Source organism: Oratosquilla oratoria, chromosome 12 (genome assembly GCF_046742065.1).
Source record: "Oratosquilla oratoria isolate Oo_2021 chromosome 12, ASM4674206v1, whole genome shotgun sequence".
Taxonomy (NCBI): domain Eukaryota; kingdom Metazoa; phylum Arthropoda; class Malacostraca; order Stomatopoda; family Squillidae; genus Oratosquilla; species Oratosquilla oratoria.
The window spans coordinates 26,336,188-26,358,073 of NC_134788.1; the positions used below are offsets into that span (position 1 = coordinate 26,336,188).

At 39.2% G+C, this 21,886-nt stretch overlaps 1 protein-coding gene across 1 annotated transcript; it reads left to right on the forward strand.

Moving 5' to 3' along the window:
* Positions 1-2,160: 2,160 nt before the first annotated feature.
* Positions 2,161-20,071, forward strand: LOC143032045 (uncharacterized). Its single transcript, XM_076196513.1, has 5 exons — positions 2,161-2,427; positions 15,834-16,657; positions 16,931-17,087; positions 19,193-19,301; positions 19,799-20,071. Exons 2-5 carry the CDS (start codon positions 15,940-15,942, stop codon positions 20,069-20,071), a joined length of 1,257 nt encoding a protein of 418 aa, XP_076052628.1. The 5' UTR covers positions 2,161-2,427; positions 15,834-15,939.
* The last annotated feature ends 1,815 nt before the right edge of the window (positions 20,072-21,886 follow it).

Below are 21,886 nucleotides of genomic sequence, written 5' to 3' on the forward strand. Positions count from 1 at the left end.
ATCACTGTATTGCCAACTATAGAGCACCATTCTCCAGTCTTTCAGAGTATATATGATACGCGTCCAGAAGCTGGCAGGAGAATATTTGGCGGGAAAATTTGTTATTGTCACTGGCAAGTCTAAAGGATATGGTGATAATGTGGACGAATGTACGGAATGCGTGGGATGAGGGTAGAAACTCTTGGGACCCCGTTCTAACACTTTTATTCCTTTATGCCACGGTGTTAGCTCTGTTGCTACCATCACTTTCAGTTCTCTTCTCTCCTTAATGACTGGTTTTATTCTGTTAACTGTTCCTTCTATGACATTATAGTTCTTCATTAATTTTCAACTTCTCTCTTTTCATCACTGTAGTATTGTAAGTCACTCATCTGTAGGCCCCATGCCTCTTTCGTCCTACTTAGTCAAGTACTTAGTATTAGTATGGGGTGAATTAAATGTATTTTTCTTCTTTTCCGAATGATATTATACTACAACTTAAGTGGATGAAGTACAGCAGAGGAATCCCACCTGGGATCCTTGTACACCCACAAAGCCAAGTCTGCATCGACGTCACTATTTAATTCATCCAATAAATTTGAACGTTACAAATAAGTGCCACCCTTTAAGGGCGTGACTTTACCTCCGTGCACCAATAATTTCTCTCCTCCACCCTTTTCTCCCATCAGAAAGGCTGTTATACTGTCTCAAGCAATACTGCTTACGCAAGCAATCTTGTTATGAAGCGAAGTGGCTTAGCGTTAACATTTTGCAATATCAGCACCTCTGTCAATACCCTAGCTTGTGCTTACAAACATTGGACGGTGAGCGAGAATGTGTAACTCCGCAACTCCTTAGTGGCCATTGTTTTCAAAACATCTAAGTCGTAAAATGAATTTATCGTCATCTGCCCCTCTATATACCTACTTGTCTACCTCAATCTGCCATCCTTATACACATGGGCTTTTATTTTTAGTAATCTCAGGTGGGCCATCTTGTCGAACACTTTGCTAAAGTCAATGTAACTAACATCGTAGCTATCATTGTTATCTGACGCTTTATATACGTTAGTGTAAAAATAATGAAGATTAGTCACACATGACTTACCCTTGGAGAAGCCATGCTGTGAATCAGGAATCAATTAATGTCTCGATGTGTTCTCTGAGGCTATTAGCTATTATCGGTTCAAGCATTTTACCTACGATATCAAACTGATTGGCCTGTAGTTGCATATAGATGATTTATCACCGTTTTTTAAAACAGTAACAACGTTTGCCTGCCCCCCAAGCAATAGCTACAAAACAAGTGTCTACCGACTTACTAAATATTTCTGTTAACTAGCTGCAGATTCCAAATTTACACTCTTTAAGCACTCTCGGAAAAAAGTCGTCTAGGCCCAGGGATTTTGTTGCTTTAAATATTTCAATCTGTTTACTACTTCTTTACTGCTGATATTAGATAGTCTACTTGTTCATCCCCACTGAAAACCGGATCGCAGTCGGATACCTTAACTAACCTCTCTTTAGCAAACACCGAGAGAAAATATTTATTAAACGCCTCACTCATTTTCCTCCAATCCTATCATGACATTTTCGTCGTTTTTAAATTAGACCTATCCTTTCTTTATTTTTTGTTCTCTAGAGATGAAAGAAGACCTTTGGGTTGGATCTAGCTTGTTTGGTATCCTTAATTTTATAGTTACGTTTCTCTGTGCGCGTGTTCTTATAACCAGTCTTACCACACCGTTATATTTGGACCTAAGGTGTATTTCCCCGTTTTATATTCTTATGTAAAGTTCTCTTTTCATACCGATCTCATATTTCAGCCTGTCCGTCATCCATTTGGGAGTGACGTTCGACATTGAGTTTTTTTTTTTTTTTGTGATACAGGAAAATAGGATACGCAAGTTTGCTAGCAAAGCAAGTAGCAAAAGTGAATAGAATGCTAGCAGAAATACCTAGTGTAAAGCTACTTTAATGGCAAGTTTAGATACTTGAATGGTCAAATTAGCCACCATTCCTGGGATTTACATAAGAAATAAATATATAATTTAGCGTGCGTATTATGGTTTATACAAGATTTTTTATCTGTTATCTTTAACTATCACTGTACACTTATAGAGCGTTAAATACAATATGACAACCGCATTTATAGACTCGATTGTAAACATACGAGAACTTAACGGGAAGGTTTGTTATCGTTTTTCTTAGCCGCTATCCAAAAAGTCATCAGCAAAACATTCCCTGTGTGACGGATTCACAAGAGTTTGCTAGCAAAGTAAGTACCAAGAGGAAGTTACATGCTAGCAAGAAATGCCTACTGTGCTGCCACGTTAAACGATACTTTATGTGAGCTGGTTTTTCCTTAGTTCCGATCGACGCTGCCAAATTCGTAGACAGAATGAAAGAGGCTTGTCAAACGCTTGTTCATCGTTTTCATTCTCGCAAGGTAGACATGCAATATTACTATAGACATTAAGTTACAAATTCTGTATTATTCCGGTAACACGCAAGTACACCTTAATTTCGTATTTGCATTTCAAAGATTCATTTCTGCTATGGAATAGTTATGTTGGGGTAGAATGTATTAGGTTGATAGGATAGAATATTAGGTTATGTTAGGGTAGAATATATTAGGTTAGAAGTTATATGACAACATAAATTCCATGGTAGATATCAGTGTTTGAGTGATTCTAGAACTTTACCCTGCATTATTTGGTTACTGGTGTTTTATGTGTTATTGGCTGGAGTGCTCAAAATATAATGAAAGCTCTGTCTCATTAATGGAATGCACTATCATCTAACCTAAAATTGTGGTACATTCTTAGAAGTGCCCACCTATCTATATAGCAAAAGAAAACTAAATATTCATTTTGTAAATTATACATACATATACCAAAGGCGTTCCCCCCCCTTACATGGGAGGTAGCCAAAAAGAAAGACACAGAAACCACTCCCGCCCATTCCATCCCCTACACACTCCACTACCCTCCCCCTCCCCTCTCCCTCACATCTCGGCACCTCCTGGATGACGGGTCGTCCCTGCATCCTGTCCACTGCCCTGGGTCAGAAGCAGTGTTGCAGGACACAGTATATCCACAGCAAGGCCGCTTCATTAATTTGGCAACCCCCGTCTCTGTCCCCTCATGCAGAAAAGGAGAAGACGGGGAGAAATCCCTTCGGGCTGCATCAATTTATTTCTCATACATACTCCCTCACCACCCCATCCCCCACCCCCTCATGCACCACAGCATCATCCATACACAACTCTTCTCCATTCACCCCTATCTTCTGTCCTCTCCCATCCTTCCTCAACAGACATTCCTCTCTTTCATAATGCCCCTTTTACCCCATCCATCTATCTCATCCTAGGACGCCCCCCTCAGATTCACTCCTTCCATCTCTGGCTTCCACACCTCTTTTACTAATCATTCTTCACTCATTCTTTCCATGAATCCAAACCATCCCAGTACTCTTTCATCAACCCTATCTCCCAACTCCCTTCCCACCCCTGTTCTCCTTCTCACTTCTTCATTTCTCACTCTATCCAGCCTAGTAACCCCTGTCATACTTCTCAGATATTTTATCTCAAACACATTCAAACTCCTCTCTTCCTCTCTTATGTTCCATGTTTCTGCCCTGTATAGTGCTGTCAGCACAATCACTCCTTCATATAACCTCCTCTTAGCATCCATTCCCAGTTGTCTATTTCTCATTACACATTTTAATCCACCAAGACATTTACTCGATTCTCTCGATCTACATTCTACCTCCACCCCCACTCCTCCATTTCCTGCCACATTTGAACCCAAGTATAAAAAATTATCCACTTCCTCCAGTCGCTCTCCCTTAATATTCACTTCCAGTCTGCTGCCACTCTCTCCCCTTGTACATCTCATCACCTTTTGCCCACATTTATCTTCAGCTTCCTTCTTTCACACACCTTCTCAAATTCTGTCACTAACTTCCTCAATCCTTCCTCTGATTCTGCTACAAACGCAGTGTCGTCAGCAAACAACAGCTGGCTTACTTCCAACTTTTCTCCATTTTCTTTAACCATCTCCAATCCCTGACCCACCACCCTTGCACTCACCTCTCGCACCACCCCATCCATGTATAGATTGAACAGCTAGGGCAACATAACACATACCTGATGAAGTCCCACCTTTACCTTAAAAGATTCACTCTCCCCATTTCTAATCCTAACACAAGGTCTACTACTCTCATGAAAATTCTTGACTGCTCTTAACAGCTTTCCTCCTATCCCATATATCTGCAATACCTCCCACAGTGCCTTCCTGTCTACCATGTCATAAGCCTTTTCCAAATCTATAAAAGCCAAAAAAACATCCTTACCTTTTCCTATAGCTTTCTCACATATCTGTCTATCCACAAAAATCTGATCTACACAAGCCCTGCCTGTCCTAAAACCACACTGTTCCTCTCCTAATCCTCTCAATCAAGACCCTCACATAAGCCTTCCCAACTACACTCAACTAGCTGATCCCTCTGAAACTACTACACTCTCACTTGTCCCCCTTTCCCTTGTCAAGTGGAACTATACAGGCACTCCTCCAGTCCTCCGGCACTCTACCCTCTCTTAAACAAACATTAAATAACCTCGCCAGCCAGTCCACCATAACTGTACCTCCTTTCTTCAGACATTCTGCATAGCATCCATCCAACCCAGGTGCCTTTCCTGCTCTCATCATCTTAACAGCTGCTTTCACCTCATCTTTCCCTATTTCTCCTCCATTTTCCTCACTCATCACTCTCATTTTCTTAGTGCTTCCCACTGCAACTACCTTTGTCTCCCTATCCTCCTTCACATTTAGCAACTCCCTAAAATATTCTGCCCATCTTCCCCTTACTGCCTTCTCTTCGATTTTCATCTCTCCATCTGCACCTTTTACCTTTTCTTCTCTACTTGATTCGCCTCCTCTTCCTCTTTTAATTTCTTTCCAAAACATCTTTTTATTACTTTCAAAAATTTCTGTCATACTCTTACCCCATTTCATATCTGCTCTCCTCTTTGCCTCCTTTATCTTATGCTTGAGTTCCCTTTCACTTTACTTTGTACCTCTCATACAATTCCCTCCTAATTTGAATCCAATATATGAAGGCCTGCTTCTCTTCTACACACTTCTTTGCTTCCTCATCCCACCACTCACTACCCTTCCTTCTATTTCTTCCTACCCTCCTTGTTCCACATACCATCTTTGCACACCTTATGACTCCCTCCTTGAACCATCCCCATTCCTCCTCCACTCATAGTTCTACTCTGTTCTTCACTCCCTCCCACTCCTCTCTCAGCTTCTTCTTATACTCCTTCTCCTTTTCTTTCTCATTTAAGCAGTTCACTCTAAGTACCTCCCTACCTTCCGCCCTTTTCCTCTTTCTCCACCTATTCTCCATTCGAAATTTACCTTCCACCAGAAAATTATCTGATATTCCCCCACTCTCTCCCCTTAAAGCATGTACATCCTTATCTCTTCCTACCATACTCCTGGTCACCACTATATAGTCCATTAATGCTCTATCTGCCACCCTTCCATCCACCACCCTCTTCCATGTGTACTTATGCTTGACTTTCTTCCTAAACACTGTATTTGCCATCATCAACTCTCTTTCTAGACACATCTCCATCATCAATTCTCCACTACGATTCTTACCTGGAACTCCATACTTCCCAATCACTCCATCTATTGGTTCGTTTCCTACCCTAGCATTAAGGTCTCCCAATACAACTACATTGATATTTCTCCTTAATCCCTCCATGCACTCATTTAAATCTACCCTAAAAGCCTCCCTTTCCTCTACACGCTTCTCATTACCAGGTCCATATGCACTTACAAAAACCCACATCTCCCTTCCCAGCTTCACCTTCATCCACATCAGCCTTGAAGAAACCTTCTTCCACTCCACTACACGCTTACCTATCTCTTCTCTTACTAGTACAGCCACTCCCTCTCTCCCTCGCCCCCTCTTCACTCTTGAGAACCTCCCAACTACACTCCCAAACTCACACTCACCCTTCCCTTTTAATTTAGTTTCATTCAAAGCCAACACATCCATCTTTCTTCTCACAAGCATACTGCCTATCACTTCCCTTTCACTCTCATCTTTACTGCATCCACACACATTAAAGACCCAAACCTTAGGGTACTGTTTGGAAAACTCCTAGACCCTCTTATGCCTTTATTTTATTTTTTATTTATTTATTTATTTATTTATTTATTTATTTTATTTTATTTGGGGGTGGGGGGATGTCCCCTGTGGGGCTACAGGTAGCAGGATTCCAAGTCCTAACCCCCATCCCATTTTTGTCGCCCTTTATGACTGAAGTGGGAAGACTTGGTGGCACATTCTTTTCCCTCACCACAGGGTAGGCAAAAAAAGGAAATGCATATTCAGAGAAATGGTACAGGACAGTAACAAGGGGTTGGGGGACAGCATAACAGAGGGATAGTCGTAGTATAATAAAAGTGTCATAATTTCTCTATGAACAGAGTTTTCCTCTATCACAGACAAAATGATGTGTGGCTCTTGTCTGTAGGGGTGCCCCATATAGACCCTAAAGTATCAACTGCATGATACTTTGCCACAATAAAATGCTGCCAAGAGTCTTGGTGTTGTCATTCTGATTTATGAGTAAGATTGCTTTGGGGCACAAATTTGTCAGGCAAACTCAGTTGTACCTCACTTAAGTCACTATTTGCACTGTATAACTGTAATTCAATAGATTTATCTCATCAGCTTGTCCTGGTAGTGGTTGATGGAGGGGCCAGGGATGGGGTTGAGTCTAACCTAACCCAATTCCATGTAGGTATAGGTGGTGACATGTTAAATTAGGTTGGTAGGATAATTTACTTTTCATTCAAGTGAGTCAGAAATCATTATTTTATAGTTTAATCCATAGGCTTTTTATGCTATTTCTGCCAAAATTAACTCATGGGAGTGTCTCCTGAAAAATAGAAAATTAGTTTAGCAGAGGTTAATATCAGATTGACATGAATCGCACTATGAAACATTAATATCTGACAATCTTGAAAAGGGAATGTGTCAAGTACCCCTGCAGAAGTTTTACCATGAAGAGGGTAAGTGATAAGCCTACACCAGGAGGTGCATGGCTGTGGCCAAAGCCATCACCTTTCTCATAAGTGTTTGGGATCCTGGGGCAAGCAATAATAGTTACTGCTAAGAATTGGCCTTGACTTCTCCCAGGAATGTACCCAGAGGGAAACAGAGTAGGATGTCTAGTCCCATGCTCCATCCTGTTTTAGCCACCTTTACAACATGAGTGGGAAGACTTGGTGCCAATATTCATTCTTCTCCCTACCACAGGGAAAGGCGAAAATGGAAATATATACTCAATGTGTTATGAGAAGTAGACACCTGGGAATGGATGAAAAGAGGAGATTGTATGAAGGGGTAATTGTGCTGATGGCATTGCATGGGGCAGAGACCTGGAATTTATGAGAGGTAGAGAGGAAAAGTTTGAATATGTTTGAGTTGAAATGTCTGAGAAGTATGGATAGAGTGAGAAATGAGGTGAAGGGGAGAGTGGTAGTGGAAAAGGGGATGTCAGATAGGGCTGATGAAAGAATATTGGGATGGTTTGGACACATGGAAAGAATGAGTGATTAAAGATTAGTAAAAGAGGTGTGAAAGGCAGAGGTGGAGGGAGTGAACTTGAGGATGAGATGGATGGATGGGGTGAAAGGGGCATTAAGAAAGAGGGAAATGTTTGTTGAGGATGGAAGGGAAAGGGCAGGAAATAAGGATGAGTGGAGAGTTACTGTGTATAGATGATACTGTTATGCAAGGGAGGGGCAGGGAATGTGAGGGTAAGTGTTGCTTATGTGTGAATGATATTTTGATGCAGCCCAAAGGTATATTTCTCATCATCTTTTTGTGCATGAGGGGACAGAGAGGGGGGTTGTCAACTAAGTGAGGCTGCCATGCTGTAGATGTATTGTCTTGCAACATTGCTTCAGACCCAGAGCAGGGTGTGGGATACAGGGATAACTAATCATCAATGAGTAGCTAATATGGGATGGGGGAAAAGGTGTTGGATGGGAGTGGGATGGATAGGATGACTTGGCACCTCCCTCATAAGGATGAAAAAAGCCCTTGCTATATAGATAGATAGCTAAGAGGGGGAGAGAATTGTGTGATTCAAACTCACAACTAGGCAAATGTAAGACCAACAAAAGGCTGTGGGATGGGTAAAAGGTATGCTTTGACTCTGCCACCCACCTTTTAGGAGGAAAAGGTCTATTGGTATGTAATATTGCCAGCAGTTATAACTAGTACACTGGTTGGACAGTGGGTCATGTAGGAGAGTTCATCTGGTAACTGTGTTTATATTGTAGTGAAACAGTATGAATGGGTCAAAGCAAACACCATTATAATGAGCAGTTTACCATTTTTGGGGTTTCTATTATATGAAGTTGATATGACAAAATAATTAAAGAGTGACCAGTATGAACAGCAATGAAGTGGTGGCTGGTGGCAAGTAGTGTAGATGGGCACCTTCTCAAGGCTGGATATACAAAACAGCATTTGGCTATGAAAGTGACACAGGGCTGGGACACTAAACTGTGTGAATGTGATGTCCATGCATCCCATTTTTAAGAGTGAACCAATTCTATTTCATTGTGTGCAATTAAGGATAAAGTGTTAAAAAATATTAGATACTGACAAATTCAATTCACTCTGGGAGCACTCTTTGTAAAATTATTCATATGGTTATTAGGAATCAAAATTTCAGAAGTAACCACTGTCAGTGACTCAGCATCTGCTCATTGAGAGAGTGCAGATCCTAAATCCACTTGACCAACCAAAGTTTGTAGACAAGTACAACTAGTGAGGAACATGATGTCCTCTATGCCAGACTGACTTCATGAGTTGATATGGGAGGTGGATTTACCCTAATTATTATTTTTCTATTTGTTTAATTGATATTTATAATTGATAATTTATCAATAGATTTATTAGCATTTATTTGATATCAATTAATATTTGTACCTTCATATTAATATTTAATGATTAATTGATTAATTATCCCCATCTGGGGTAAAATCCACTCAGTACCATGCAGCTCATACTTTAGGGTCTATGTGGGGTGCCCCTGCAAACCATAATCACAGCGAATTTTGTCTATGATAGAGGAATTATCTACTCATAAAGAAATGATGCTACTTTAATGTACTGTTACTGTCCCTCCATTGTGCTGCCCACCTCCACTCTTAATACTGCCCTGTACCGCTTCTCTGAATATATATTTACATTTTTGCCTTTATCCCCCACCCCTATGGTAGGGGAAAAAAAGAATAAACACCAAGTTTTCCCATACGGGTTGTATAAGCTGGCAAAAAAAGGACTATGCACTCTGCTCTCTGTAATCCTAATGGGTATATTCCTATGAGAAGTTAAGGCATAAAAGGGTATGGGAAGAGGTTTTCAACTAGGACCCTAAGGTTTGGGTCTTTTAATTTGTGTGGGTGTGGTACAGATGAAAATAAAAGGGAAGAAATAAGCAGTATGTTAGTGAGAAGTGAAATGGGTGTATTGGCACTAAGTGAAACTAATTTTAAAGGGAAGGGTAAGTTTGAGAGTGTAGTGTTGAGGATGTTGGGAGTGAGATGATGAGAGAGGGAAGGGGTGGCTATACTAGTAAGGAAAGGGAGGCATTTTGGATAGATTTAAATGAGTGCATAGAGAGTTTTGGGAGGAATGTCAGTGTAATGGTATTGGGAGATCTCAGGGCTAGAGTGGGGGAGGAACCAATAGACAGAGTGGTTGAGAAGTTTGGAGTGTCAAGTAAAAATCATAGTGGAGAGGTTATGGTGGAGATGTGATGATAGCTAACTCAGTGTTTAGGAAAATAGTCGATCATTAGTACACATGGGAAAGGGTGGTTGATAAGGCTTCAACCTCTTCAATACAAGTCAACTTCTCACGCACAGCATCGCATGCCTGATGTATGATGATCCGATGATGCATCACAATACTTGAATTGTAAATTATAAAGTCACAGCTATATTACTTATTCTCTTTCATTCTGAATATATTAATAAATACAGAAGATGTGATCAAGGCAGTCGAAGAGGAAGGAAGTGTCAACAGCTGCTCCGAGTTTCGCTATGATTGGCGCTCTGAATGAGCGTTTTATTGCTACATTAGGAAAAATGCCTTGTTATTTTGGAGAAAAACAATATGTTTTTGTGGGACTGGCAGTGTTTGTAACCAATCCAGTTCTTGGGTAAATAGTTTAATACAAAATGGAAAGCAATAAAGAAGTAAGAATTAATGAATCCAGGATTGAGTCCCCGTGGAAAGTAATACAAAAAAAAAAAAAAAAAAAAGTCTAAACAATACTCCAAAGATGACCAGCAGGTACATCAGTGATGACTATTTCTTGGGGTTCAGGAGGCAAGGGGAAACAATGGAGAAAACCTTGGACACTGAGAGAGATTTTAGGATTAGTAGAGCAATAAGAAATAGAGAAATTAACAACTTAGCAGATGAAGTGATTAATTTAAAATTAGACTACAAAGCTTTGCAACTAGAAGTATCCAACCTACATACAACGAACGAGGTAATACTAAGAGAACTGAACGAACTAAAAAGTGAACTAAGTGTGATAAAAAGAGAAAATGAAAGAAAGGAAAACAGGGTTAGAAATACAAATGATGAACTGAAGAAAGAGGTAAAAGAACAATTGAAAGCAGTAACTGAAAAAATGGAAGACTCAATCAAAGAGAGTGATCTAAAAGAAATAAAAAATCAGTGAAAAAAGGGACACAAAAGTAAAGAACTTTCATTCAGAGAAAAAGTACAGTAGCAGGTAGAAGAGAATGCAAAGGAAACAGTGATCAAGGTTATCAAAGAAAAGGAAAATTGGGTGAGAGACACAGTGGACAAAAAGAAATGCATTGTGGTTTATGGTATCAATGAAAAATACGATGTACACAAATACCAAAGAGAAAAGGAAGGGAAAGAAATTGCAAAGGAGATTCTAAAAGTGGTTCAAGATGAAGGACAGAATTTCGATACAGAAATTGATGACATACACAGGATGGGTACATACTCAAGAGAAAAAAAAAACACAGACCAATGAAAATCAAACTAAGAATACATATGATAGCAGAAGTACTATCAAAACAACAAAACTAGCTAACAGTGAAAAATACAAAAATGTATGGATAAAAAAGGAAATGAATGCAGAAGAATTAGAGAAAGATAGGGAACAGAGAAGTGAAGCCGAGGAAAAAAAACAAAACAAGAAAAGAATGGAGATGGAAAAAAAAACAAGTTTTTTTGGAGAGCGCTGTATCTGAGACTGAGAAAATGGTACATCAGAAAAATGGAAACTTAAACCAAAAAAGAGAAGAGAAGAATTTTTTTTAAGTGGCATATGCAAATATGATTTCAGGATTAAATGAATTGAATGACTGTCAATAGAGAAACCTGACATAATGGGAATTGCAGAGACAAAACTGAAAGGTCCTATACAATCAAGTATGGTGGGACAAGGATTATACAACCTTTGGTCGAGAAATAGGATGGACAAACAGGGGGGAGGAGTCATGCTATTGACTAGAAAGAACCTAAATGTAATATAGGCAACAGAAGGAAAAGATAATGTGGAATTAATCACACTTAAAGTAAAAAATAGCAGTATGATAAGTTTATAGTTGTATATGTGCCACCAAAAACTAAGACTTGGACTGACAGCGAACACTCAAAATTACTAGAGGACACAAAGAATGAATTAACCGAGACACTGAAATATGGAGAAAATATAGTAATAGTAATATAGTATATAATATATATAATATAGTATAGGTGACTGTAACACGAAGGAAATAAATTGGGAAGAACTGGCAATGGGAGGTGGAAACATACTCTGGGGTTATGTCCTACTGGATATGACCATAGATTACACATTGATGCAATGGGTTAAAGAAAATGCTAGATTTAGACAAAACGAAGAACCATCGAGACTAGATTTGATATTCACCTCTGAACCAGAAATAGTGGAAGATATAAACTATAAAACACCAATTGAAAAGAGTGACCACACACTAATAGAGATCGAACTTAAGGAACAAAATGTTGGGAAAAATTTGCAAATGATAAAACAAAGACAGAAGAAAAATGGAACATTTTCAAAGAAATATATAAAGAGGGAAAAGACAAATATGTGCCTAACCAGAAACAGAAAACTAAGTACATAAAGTGCTGGTATAATAAAAAGTGTAGTGATGCTAAAGATAGAAGAGACAAAGCTTGGAAAAGATGGAAAAGAGACTAAATGGCAAATATACATTAAACTGAGAAATGAATACGTAGACATACGAAGCGAGGAAAAAAGAAACTATGAAAAAGATATAATATCAAAATGCAAAGATCAACCTAAACTATTTTACAGATATGTGAATGACAGACTAAAAGACAAACACAAAATAGTGAAACTGCGTGAAGGAAATCAAGAATACACAGAAGATGTAGAAATGGTTGAAGTAATGAACAGACACTTTAAGTCTGTATTTACAATTGAAAGGTCACAATTGTGGGATGATAGTCACCAGGAAGGATCCCCTAAAATGAAAGAAGTAATGGTGACACAGAAAGAAATAAGGGACCAAATAAGGAAACTCGATGTCAGAAAATCACATGGGCCAGACAGAAAAGTAAACTGGATATTAAAAGAATGCATAGACGAATTCACAGATAAAATACACAAGCTAATTGACTTCTCACTCAAAGAAGGAAAAGTACCACAAGACTGGAAAAATGCTAATATTATACCAATATATTAGGGAGGAAATAAAGAAAATCCAACAAATTATAGACCAGTGTCCCTTACAAGCACAATTGCAAAAATTTGCAAAAGAGTTATTAAGAATAAATGAACTAAACACTTGGAAGAGAACAAAATATTAAACCCCAACCAATTTGAAATTAGAAGTGGAATATCATGTACTACAGACTTAATATGCTTTTACTCAAGATTGCTAGACATAATAAGAGAAAGAGATGGCTGGGCAGATTGTGCCTTCTTGGACATACAAAAGGCCTTTGACAAAGTACCACACAAAAAACTACTAAGAAAAATTAAAATAATAGGTGGAATACAAGGAATTTTTTTTAGAATGGATGAAAAACTTCTTGGAAGGAAGAAAAATGAGAGTGATACTTAGAGAAAAGAACTCAAAATGGGTAAACATGATAAGTGGAGTACCCCAATGCTCTGTGTTGGCTCCGATAATGTTTGCTATTTATATAAATGTGATGGATGAAGGATTTTAATGCTACATAAACTTCTTTGCAGACGATGCAAAATTATTGAAGAGAGTGAGTAACGAAGAAGATTGCAAATCTTTTCAGGGAGATCTGGACAAAGCCTGGAATTGGAGTAAAAAGAACGAAGTGAATTTCAACATTAAAAAATGTAGAATAAAGGAATTTGGAAAAAGCAAAATAGAATATCCGGTCAGTACAAAACTGGAACAAAAGAACTTGCAAAAGTAAACTCAGAAAGAGACCTAGGAACATTAAACAAAATAGTTGGAGAAATCTACAACGTGATAAGATCAATGAAAGTGGCCTTTGACTACATGGACGAGGAAATTGTGAAGAAAATAATAGCTACACTGATAAGACCAAAATTAGAGTATGCAGCATCACTATGGACACCCAGTACAAAAAAGAAAGAAAGAAAGAAAAAAACATAAAGAAACTAGAAAGAATTCAAAGAGCACTAACAAAGATGACACCAACACTTAGCATGTTGACATACAAACAAAGATTGGACAAACTAAACTTATTAACTCTGGAGCAAAGAAGAGAAGAGGCAATTTGATAACCATCTACAGAATTATGAAATGGATGGAAATCCTTGACAGGGATGATCTACTTAAATGGGACAGAAGTAATAAAAGGGGACACAAGAAGAAACTTAAGAAGGACAGTCACAGAATAGATCTGAAAAAGAATAGCTTTCCACACAGAGTGATAGATACATGGAATAAATTGAAAGAGAAAACAGTGAGTGCTAAAACTATACATGACTATAAGAAAGAACTGGATGTGGAAAGATACAACTGTGGGTCTCTATGAGCATAGCCCTTCTCCTGCAAAACACAACTAGGTAAATACAGAATACAGGGGTCGCTCAGCTACAAATGCAAAATATAATCAAGACACCAATGTTGGCATACTTGTATATCCACTTGCGCCTCATGATGTCTACATTACCATCATCATATGGAAGAGATTAATGGGCTATGTTGTGGTATCCACGAGAAGAGTAGGATGCCCATGTTCTTAGGGGAGGGAGTGGGGGAATAGAAGATTTTTTAGGGGTGAAAGGCATGTTGAGAGTGGAGGACAGATGGAAAAAGAGGAAAAGAATAGAAGATAAGGAGGTGTTTGTAGTAAATTGCTCAAATGAATATAATAAGAAGCAGGAGTACAAAGAAAAGCTGAAAAAATGAGTGGGAGATAGTGAAGGATAGAACAAAGATAGAAGTGGAGGAGGAATGAAAATGTTTCAAAGGGGGAGGGACAAGGTGTGCAAAGGTGGTATGTGGAACAAGGAGAGAATAGAAGGAATGGTAGTGAGTGGTGGTATGATGAAGTGGAGAAAGTTGTAGAAAAGAAGAAGTGAGCATTCATGGACAAGTTGCAAAGTAGGTCAAGAGAAATATGCAATAAGTAAAAATAATAATAATAATAATATAACGCAGCAAAGCATAAGATAAAGGAGATGAAAAGGATAGCAGATATAAAATGGTGGAGGGGTATGACAAAATTTTGGAAGTGATAGATGTTTTGGAAGTTAAGAGAAGTCAAGTATTGAAAAAAAGGTAAAAGTGCAGATAAAGATAATATAATTAAAGAGGAGGTGGTAAGGGGAAGATTGGCAGTATATTTTAGGAAGCTGTTGAATGTGGAGGAGGATAGGGAGGGATTAGTGGTAGCAGTGGGAGGTGATAGAAATTGACAGTGATGGGTGAGGGAAATTGAGGAGAATTAAGAAAAGAGGTGCAAGTAGTCATTAAAATGACGAGAGCAGGTAAGGCACCTGAGTGTCATGTGGAGTGTCAGAAGAAGGGAGGTATAGTAATAATGGACTTGCTAGTAAGGTTGTTTAATGTGTGTCTAAGGGAGGGTAGAATGCCAGAGGACTGGATGAGTGCCTGTATTGTTCTGCTTTAAAAGGGAAAAGGGGACAAATATGAATGTAGTAGTTTCAGAGGGATGAGTTTTTTTAGTGTAGTTGGGAAGGATTATGGGAGGGTTTTAATTGAGAGGATAAGGAGAGGAACAGAGGGAGTAATTGGTGAGGAACAGAACAGTGTGGGTTTAGGAAAGCTAGGGGTTGTGTGGATTGGATTTTTGTAGTAAGCCAGATATATGAGAAAGCTTTAGTAAAAGATAAGGATGTAGGAAATTTTGGATATATAGGATTGGGGGAAGCTAATAAGAGTTTTTACAAGAGTAGTACAATCTGTGTTAGAATTAGAAATGGAGAGATCAAGTGGTTTGAGATAAAGGTGGGACTGCATCAGGGAAGTGTCATGTCACCATGTCTGTTCAATGTGTACATAGAATGGGTGGTGCAGGAGGTAAATGGACAGGGGATTGGATTAATGAAAATAGAGAATAGTGGGAGGCGATTCATTTAATATTTGCTGACGACACTGTGCTTGTGGCAGGGTCAGAAGGAGGGTTATATAAAGGGGCTTGGGTATGAAATGGTTTGTGTACAAAACATCCACATTCGTATTGTTACACATCTCAAAGAGTTAGATGTCAATCTTATAAATACATTTTTTCCAGGAGGAGGGTAACTATCAACATTCCTTTGGAAGAGCTATCCATAGACTCCATATACTTGTTATACAATGAAGAGAATCCAGTGTGACATCTGTGGCACAGCTATCACATGAGTCATCTTAAATATCAGATGATGATGCACACAGAAGAAAACACTTTCCAATGTGATACAGCTTTTTCACAAAAGTTTGATTTGAAATGTCACACAGTGGCCCATGTAGTAAAGAAACCTTTCCAGTGTGACCTGTGTGATTCTGCTTTCTCAAAAAAGAGTGAACTCAAATGTCACATGCTGACCCACACAGGAGAGAAGCCTTTCCAGTGTGACCTATGTGATTCTGCTTTTTCACAAAAGGGTAAACTCAAACGTCACATGCTGACCCATACAGGAGAGAAGCCTTTCCAGTGTGACCTGTGTGATGTAACTTTCTCACAAAAAAGTCATCTCAAATATCACATAACGACTCACACAGGAGAGAAGCCTGTCCAGTGTGACATGTGTGATGCAGCTTTATCAGGAAAAAGTGTTCTCAAATATCACATGATGACCCACACAGGAGAGAAACCTTTCCAGTGTGAACTGTGTGATTCTGCTTTCTCACAAAAAGGTAGTCTCAAATATCACATAATGACACATACAGGAGAGAAGCCTTTCCAATGTGACCTGTGCAAGGCAGCTTTCCCACGAAAGGCTGATCTCAAATCTCACATGATAACTCACACAGGAGAGAAGCCTTTCCAATGTGACCTGTGCAATAGAGCTTTCTCACGAAAGGGTGATCTGAAAAATCACATGATGACTCATACAGGAGAGAAGCCTTTCCAATGTGACCTGTGCGATTTTGCTTTCTCACAAAAAAGTGATCTCAAATGTCACATGATGACTCACAAAGGAGAGAACCCTTTGTAATGTGCCATGTGCCATGCAGCTTTCTCACAAAAAGGTGACCTCAAATGTCATATGTTGTTGAGCCACACAGGAGAAAAGCCTTTCCAATGTGCACTGTGTGATTCTGCTTTCTCACAAAAGGGTGTTATCAAACATCATATGATAAACCAGACTGGAGAGGACCCATTTTAATGTGACCAGTGTGATGCAGCCTTCATAGAAAAGGATGACCATGAACATCATGTGATGAACCACACAGGAGAGAAGTTATTCCTGTGTGTCCTGTGTGATGTAGCTTTCTCAAGTAAGTGTGACCTGAGTGATTCTTCTCCCTCGCAGAAGGGTGATCTCAACCGTGATATGATAACGTACACAAGAGATGAGCATTTCCAAATATGACGTGTGCAACACAGCATATTCATGAGAGTTGTCTCAAAGATGGCATGGTGGCTCACATTGGAGAGGGGCCCTTACAGTGTAATCCATGTGGTGCAGCTTTCTTTTGAATGAGTTTCATCAAACTGCATATGATAACCTCATCCTTCCCTATTTCTCCTCCATTCTCCTCACTCATCACTCTCATTTTCTTCGCATTTCCCACTGCAGCTATCTTTCCTTCCCTATCCTCCTTCACATTTAGCAACTCCCTAAAATATTCTGCCCATCTTCCCCTTACTGCCATCTCTTCCATTATCATCTCTCCATCTGTACCTTTTACCTTTTCTTCCCTACTTGATTCGCCTCCTCTTCCTGACCCAGGGCGGTGGGCAGGGTGCAGGGATGACCCGTCATCCAGGAGGTGCTCAGATGAGAGGGAGGGTGGGAGGGGTGTGGAGTGTATTTAGGGATGAAATGGGTGGGAGTGTTTTTATGCCTTTCCCTTTTTGGCTACCTCCCTTGGAAGGGGGAAAAAGCCTTGGTATATGTATGTATGTATGCATATGATAACCCATGGGGGGAAAGCAGTTGCAATGTGATCTTTTGTGATACAGCTTTCTCAAGTAAAGATGATCTCAAATATCACATAATGATCTTAAAGGCCTTTCCAGCAGTGTATGTCTTGCATAGGGGTGTTCAGAAATAGCACGTCATGTCCCACATAGAAATATGCCTATCAACCGTGACCTGTGCAATCCAGCTTTATCATGAAGGAGCAATATCAAGTGGCATATGATGGTCAACACAGGAGAAAAGTCTTTCCAATGTGACTTGTGTAATGCAGCTTTCTTGTGAGATGCTTTCAAAAGTCATGTGGTAACTCAAGCAAAATTGAGACTTTTCCGGTGTGACATTGTGTTGCACATTTCTCAATAAAGATGAGCTATGTGGGGATATAATTGTTAGATTCAAATTTGGATTGATGGCATTTTAGGCTGAAATGAATGTGAAATACTCCTCAAAAATAAGTTTTATACTTGGCTCTTTTTTATGCTTTCTAACAAGTTCTTTAAACACAGTACCCTATGAAATTATTATTATGTACTTAATGATGCATTGGTGAAGTCCTACATACATCAGTGAAAGTTTTATTGGTAGTTGATATAGGACAAGAAGATCTAAGATCTGTTCATTATCTCAATTTATGTATGTCAAAAATTGTCTAATTTAAGCTTGAATCTGATATGGAACCAATTGAATGCCACTTGATCTGTACAAAATTGATAAAATAGATAAGACAAACAGATGAGTGATTGCAGCATCATTCATTAATATTGTGAAACTTCACAATAAAAAAAATAGTAATAAATATTTTGTTATAATACCTACATACATTCCGAAGAGGCCACAGTATGTGAGATACAAAGGCGGGACACCATGAGCATAGCTCCCCTTCCCACAAAATACAACTAGGTAAACACAACTAGGTAACTAGGTAAATACACTGACTTCATCTATCGTTGTTTTAATCTGTATTCATGACATAAAACACACTAGTGTAATGTTATCAGCTTGTTAATGTACTACTGGTTGGCTATTGAGAACATAAGCACTGAAAAAGGGACCCTTCTTTCTTTAAATCATATGAAAAAATATTGTGACATGGCATTTTTTAGCCTAGAAACAAACTAGGAAAGAGTACTGAGATGGGTTCAAATATCTACATATGTTCACAAGCATGGAGAGTTTAGTTTCAAATTCTCCGTGTTCAAAAGAACAGTGTGTTCAATAGAAATAAAACCAGGCGAGATTTTTTTCGTGGTATAAAACACCGCAGAACAAAACGAACCACTATACTCACTATTGTTGTTCACTCGTGTCTTCATGGCCCAGTAATCAAAGTCATACAATAAGTCTCATTTTCCCTTGTCACTCATGAGTCAATTCATGTCTCAGTTACAAAGCATCCATGCACGTGTGTGATATTTCAAGGAGGATGTACCATAAGTTGTAACAAGATTCTTGACATTGCTTCCTATTACCTCATGTACAACATTGTCCTGTTTCTCAGATACTAAGTCCCACTTTGTTACAGTGGTCCACTGAGTAATATTACAGGATTTGGTACTGATGGTGCATTCAATGTGTGGAGACCTCACAACTCTGTGTACACAAAGATAAAAGAACATTCTCCGCATTGCATTGTAGTGAAATGTATTTGCTACAGATGAAGTTTGTATGGAAAATATTCATTTGGGGAACTGCTTTCTAATCTCTTTTTGCTTAGTGAAATTGCAAAGTGGTTCGAATTTAGTTAAGCACACTAGGCATTTCTCATTCAGATGCTACTCAATGTGATTTTTGGTATCCAAAGTCAGTAGCATGCTACTGACTCTTGTTGTTGGAAATAGTGGATAACTTGCTAGGAAACACTAGCCATTTTTTGGTACCTTTGTAAGGCCACGGATTTTTTTTTTTTTTTTTTTTTTTTCCCTAAGGACAATGTGACTACTCACAAATAGGTATTGGGGAAATTGGATCTCTCACTCCACCCCTCCATTACATTATGAGGACATGTTCATATATATGAACCGATTAGGAACTTTAAGTTTTAGTAAAGGAGAAAAACCCACTACCCAGTTCAAGATTTCAGTACAGAAGCATTCTTAGGGTTTTAGAATTCATGAATATTTCACCACAGCAACGAAGTAGCAGAAATTTATATTACGAAATAGTAGGCGGGGACTCCAACAAAGCTACACGCACAATCACAAGCGCCCGGGATAGGCATTCAAAGGTGAGCCCCACTGGCAGAGATGAAGCTGTGATGGGGAGTTTACGAAAAAACCACAAAGACAACACATTTACACTCGTAACGATCATCAAGAGTCATGCATACCCGGACGTAGAAACCAATAAAAATCGCTGTAAACGGAAGGGGTTGCGACCGAAAGTTGCCTGCCCTCAACGATAAATTGGTGGTTATTATGTGTAGAAATAGAATTATATCTAAAAGGTGGCCGGAAGGGCGACGTAATCTCACATATTTCACACGGGCCATCTGTATTCGTAGGTTATTCTTGTCTTGTAATCCAATGAAAAGATTCGTAAGAACAAACCATCAGTGTAATTGGATAAAAAGAGTCAAGGGCAGCCCGGATTTACATGTGGGACCCCGGCCCTGTCAGGTTCATCCCCCATTACAACATTGCCCCAGTTTCCATGAAATGTGTTGTCAGCCACCTCGAGGTAATGTACAGTCACACTGCCACTCGGCGCTCAGTCACAGTCCGCTGATTACTCGTTTTCTTTACCACGATACACACACAAAGAAGTGTTTATACCATTGTTATGGAGTTGGCGCTAGTCCCCTAAATGCGCGGGGCCGCAGCCCTATAACCCTATCCTAAATCCGGCCATGGGAGAGGGACGTACAGGTGTCCTGTGGGTAGGCGTTACATACCTAACCCCAAGCCAACGTATTCTATGGAGTGAAACTACACCTTACTTGCACCATATCTGTGACATTGAGTATAGATTAAGGAGTTATAAGTTTTGTGATAAATACCATTATCTCTTATTTCAGTAAAACAGACTTGATTTTCCCATTTGCTCTCGGTCCTGCGAATGCAACGTAACACCTAAGCGGACAAACAAGGGGGGAATGGAATAAAATCATGTGGTGTCCCACGAATTACCACGTATTCTTGAATATTAACCCTTGTATTTGGGATGGTGGCACCAAAACATTGATCAAACATATTTTGAATACTAATCAAAACAATGCTAATGTAGAATTTCCCAACTAGTACTATATATATATGCATATCTGAATAAATTATCTCATCAGTGGTGTTCGGGACCGGGCATAGTTCCCATGAAGGCATAATGTACATCACGCCCATTCATGAAAAAAAAAAAAAAAAAAAAAAAAAAAAACGCAGTCGCCATCCGAATACAGTCAATACACCTTAGAATTTGTGTTTCCCCTTCTCATAGATATTTGATATCCAAAATGAGCAGAATGATACTAACTCCTGCTGCCAGGAAAAGTGGCGAATTCGCTGGGAAGGACAATGGCAAGTTTGTTTACTCATTTCAATGAGCCACCATTCCTGAGGTTTATATAAAATATAAGTAAAATGGAACATACATTTTATTGCTCAAACCTGAGTTTTTTGTTTTTATTGACACCATTCAAAATTATATAAAATCAGTGTTCATTATTTTCACTTGACTACAGCAGTAATAATTTCGTTTACAATTATAGTCAAGTTGAAAGGACTTTGTATACCGAGATTCTTGTGTACAGCTTCGAAGGGTTCTAAAAATAAAGTGCTTTCTCCTGAAAGTTCCTCCACTAATCTGGCATACAAACTTCTATCGCCACGTCTTGCCAACCAAGGCAGAATTTACCAACTTTTCTTCTGCTTCTTCAGTTTCCATAGCTTTCGTATGAGTATTAGCAACTGAGGTTGTAGTGACGCATCCTACGACCTGTCACACACTGATCCAAAAAACTTCCGGAGCTAGCCTTATATAGTTCCGATAGTTGGCAAACGGTGAATATGCGCTAGCCAATCAGGATCCAGCAAAGCGGACTCGAGAGACGAGCGACCTTTCTTGCCAACTACACTGAGCAGCGGGCGACCTTTAAATTGGGAAGCCAACGGCCATACCACTCAGAACACTTATCAGGACCGCCCTCTACACGCGGAAAGTGAAATCAACTCACTTCTCGTAAGATACACACATACACCTCTCACGAACAGAGCCACAACACACGCAC

Excerpts from the sequence above, each read along its gene's own strand:
- LOC143032045 (XM_076196513.1), top strand. The coding sequence starts at position 15,940 with ATGAGTCATCTTAAATATCAGATGATGATGCACACAGAAGAAAACACT. Across the intron at positions 16,658-16,930 it reads AGGAGAGAAGCCTTTCCAAT|CCTTCATAGAAAAGGATGAC; the intron begins GTGACCTGTGCG and ends AGTGTGATGCAG. Across the intron at positions 19,302-19,798 it reads AACATTCTCCGCATTGCATT|CAACGAAGTAGCAGAAATTT; the intron begins GTAGTGAAATGT and ends ATTTCACCACAG.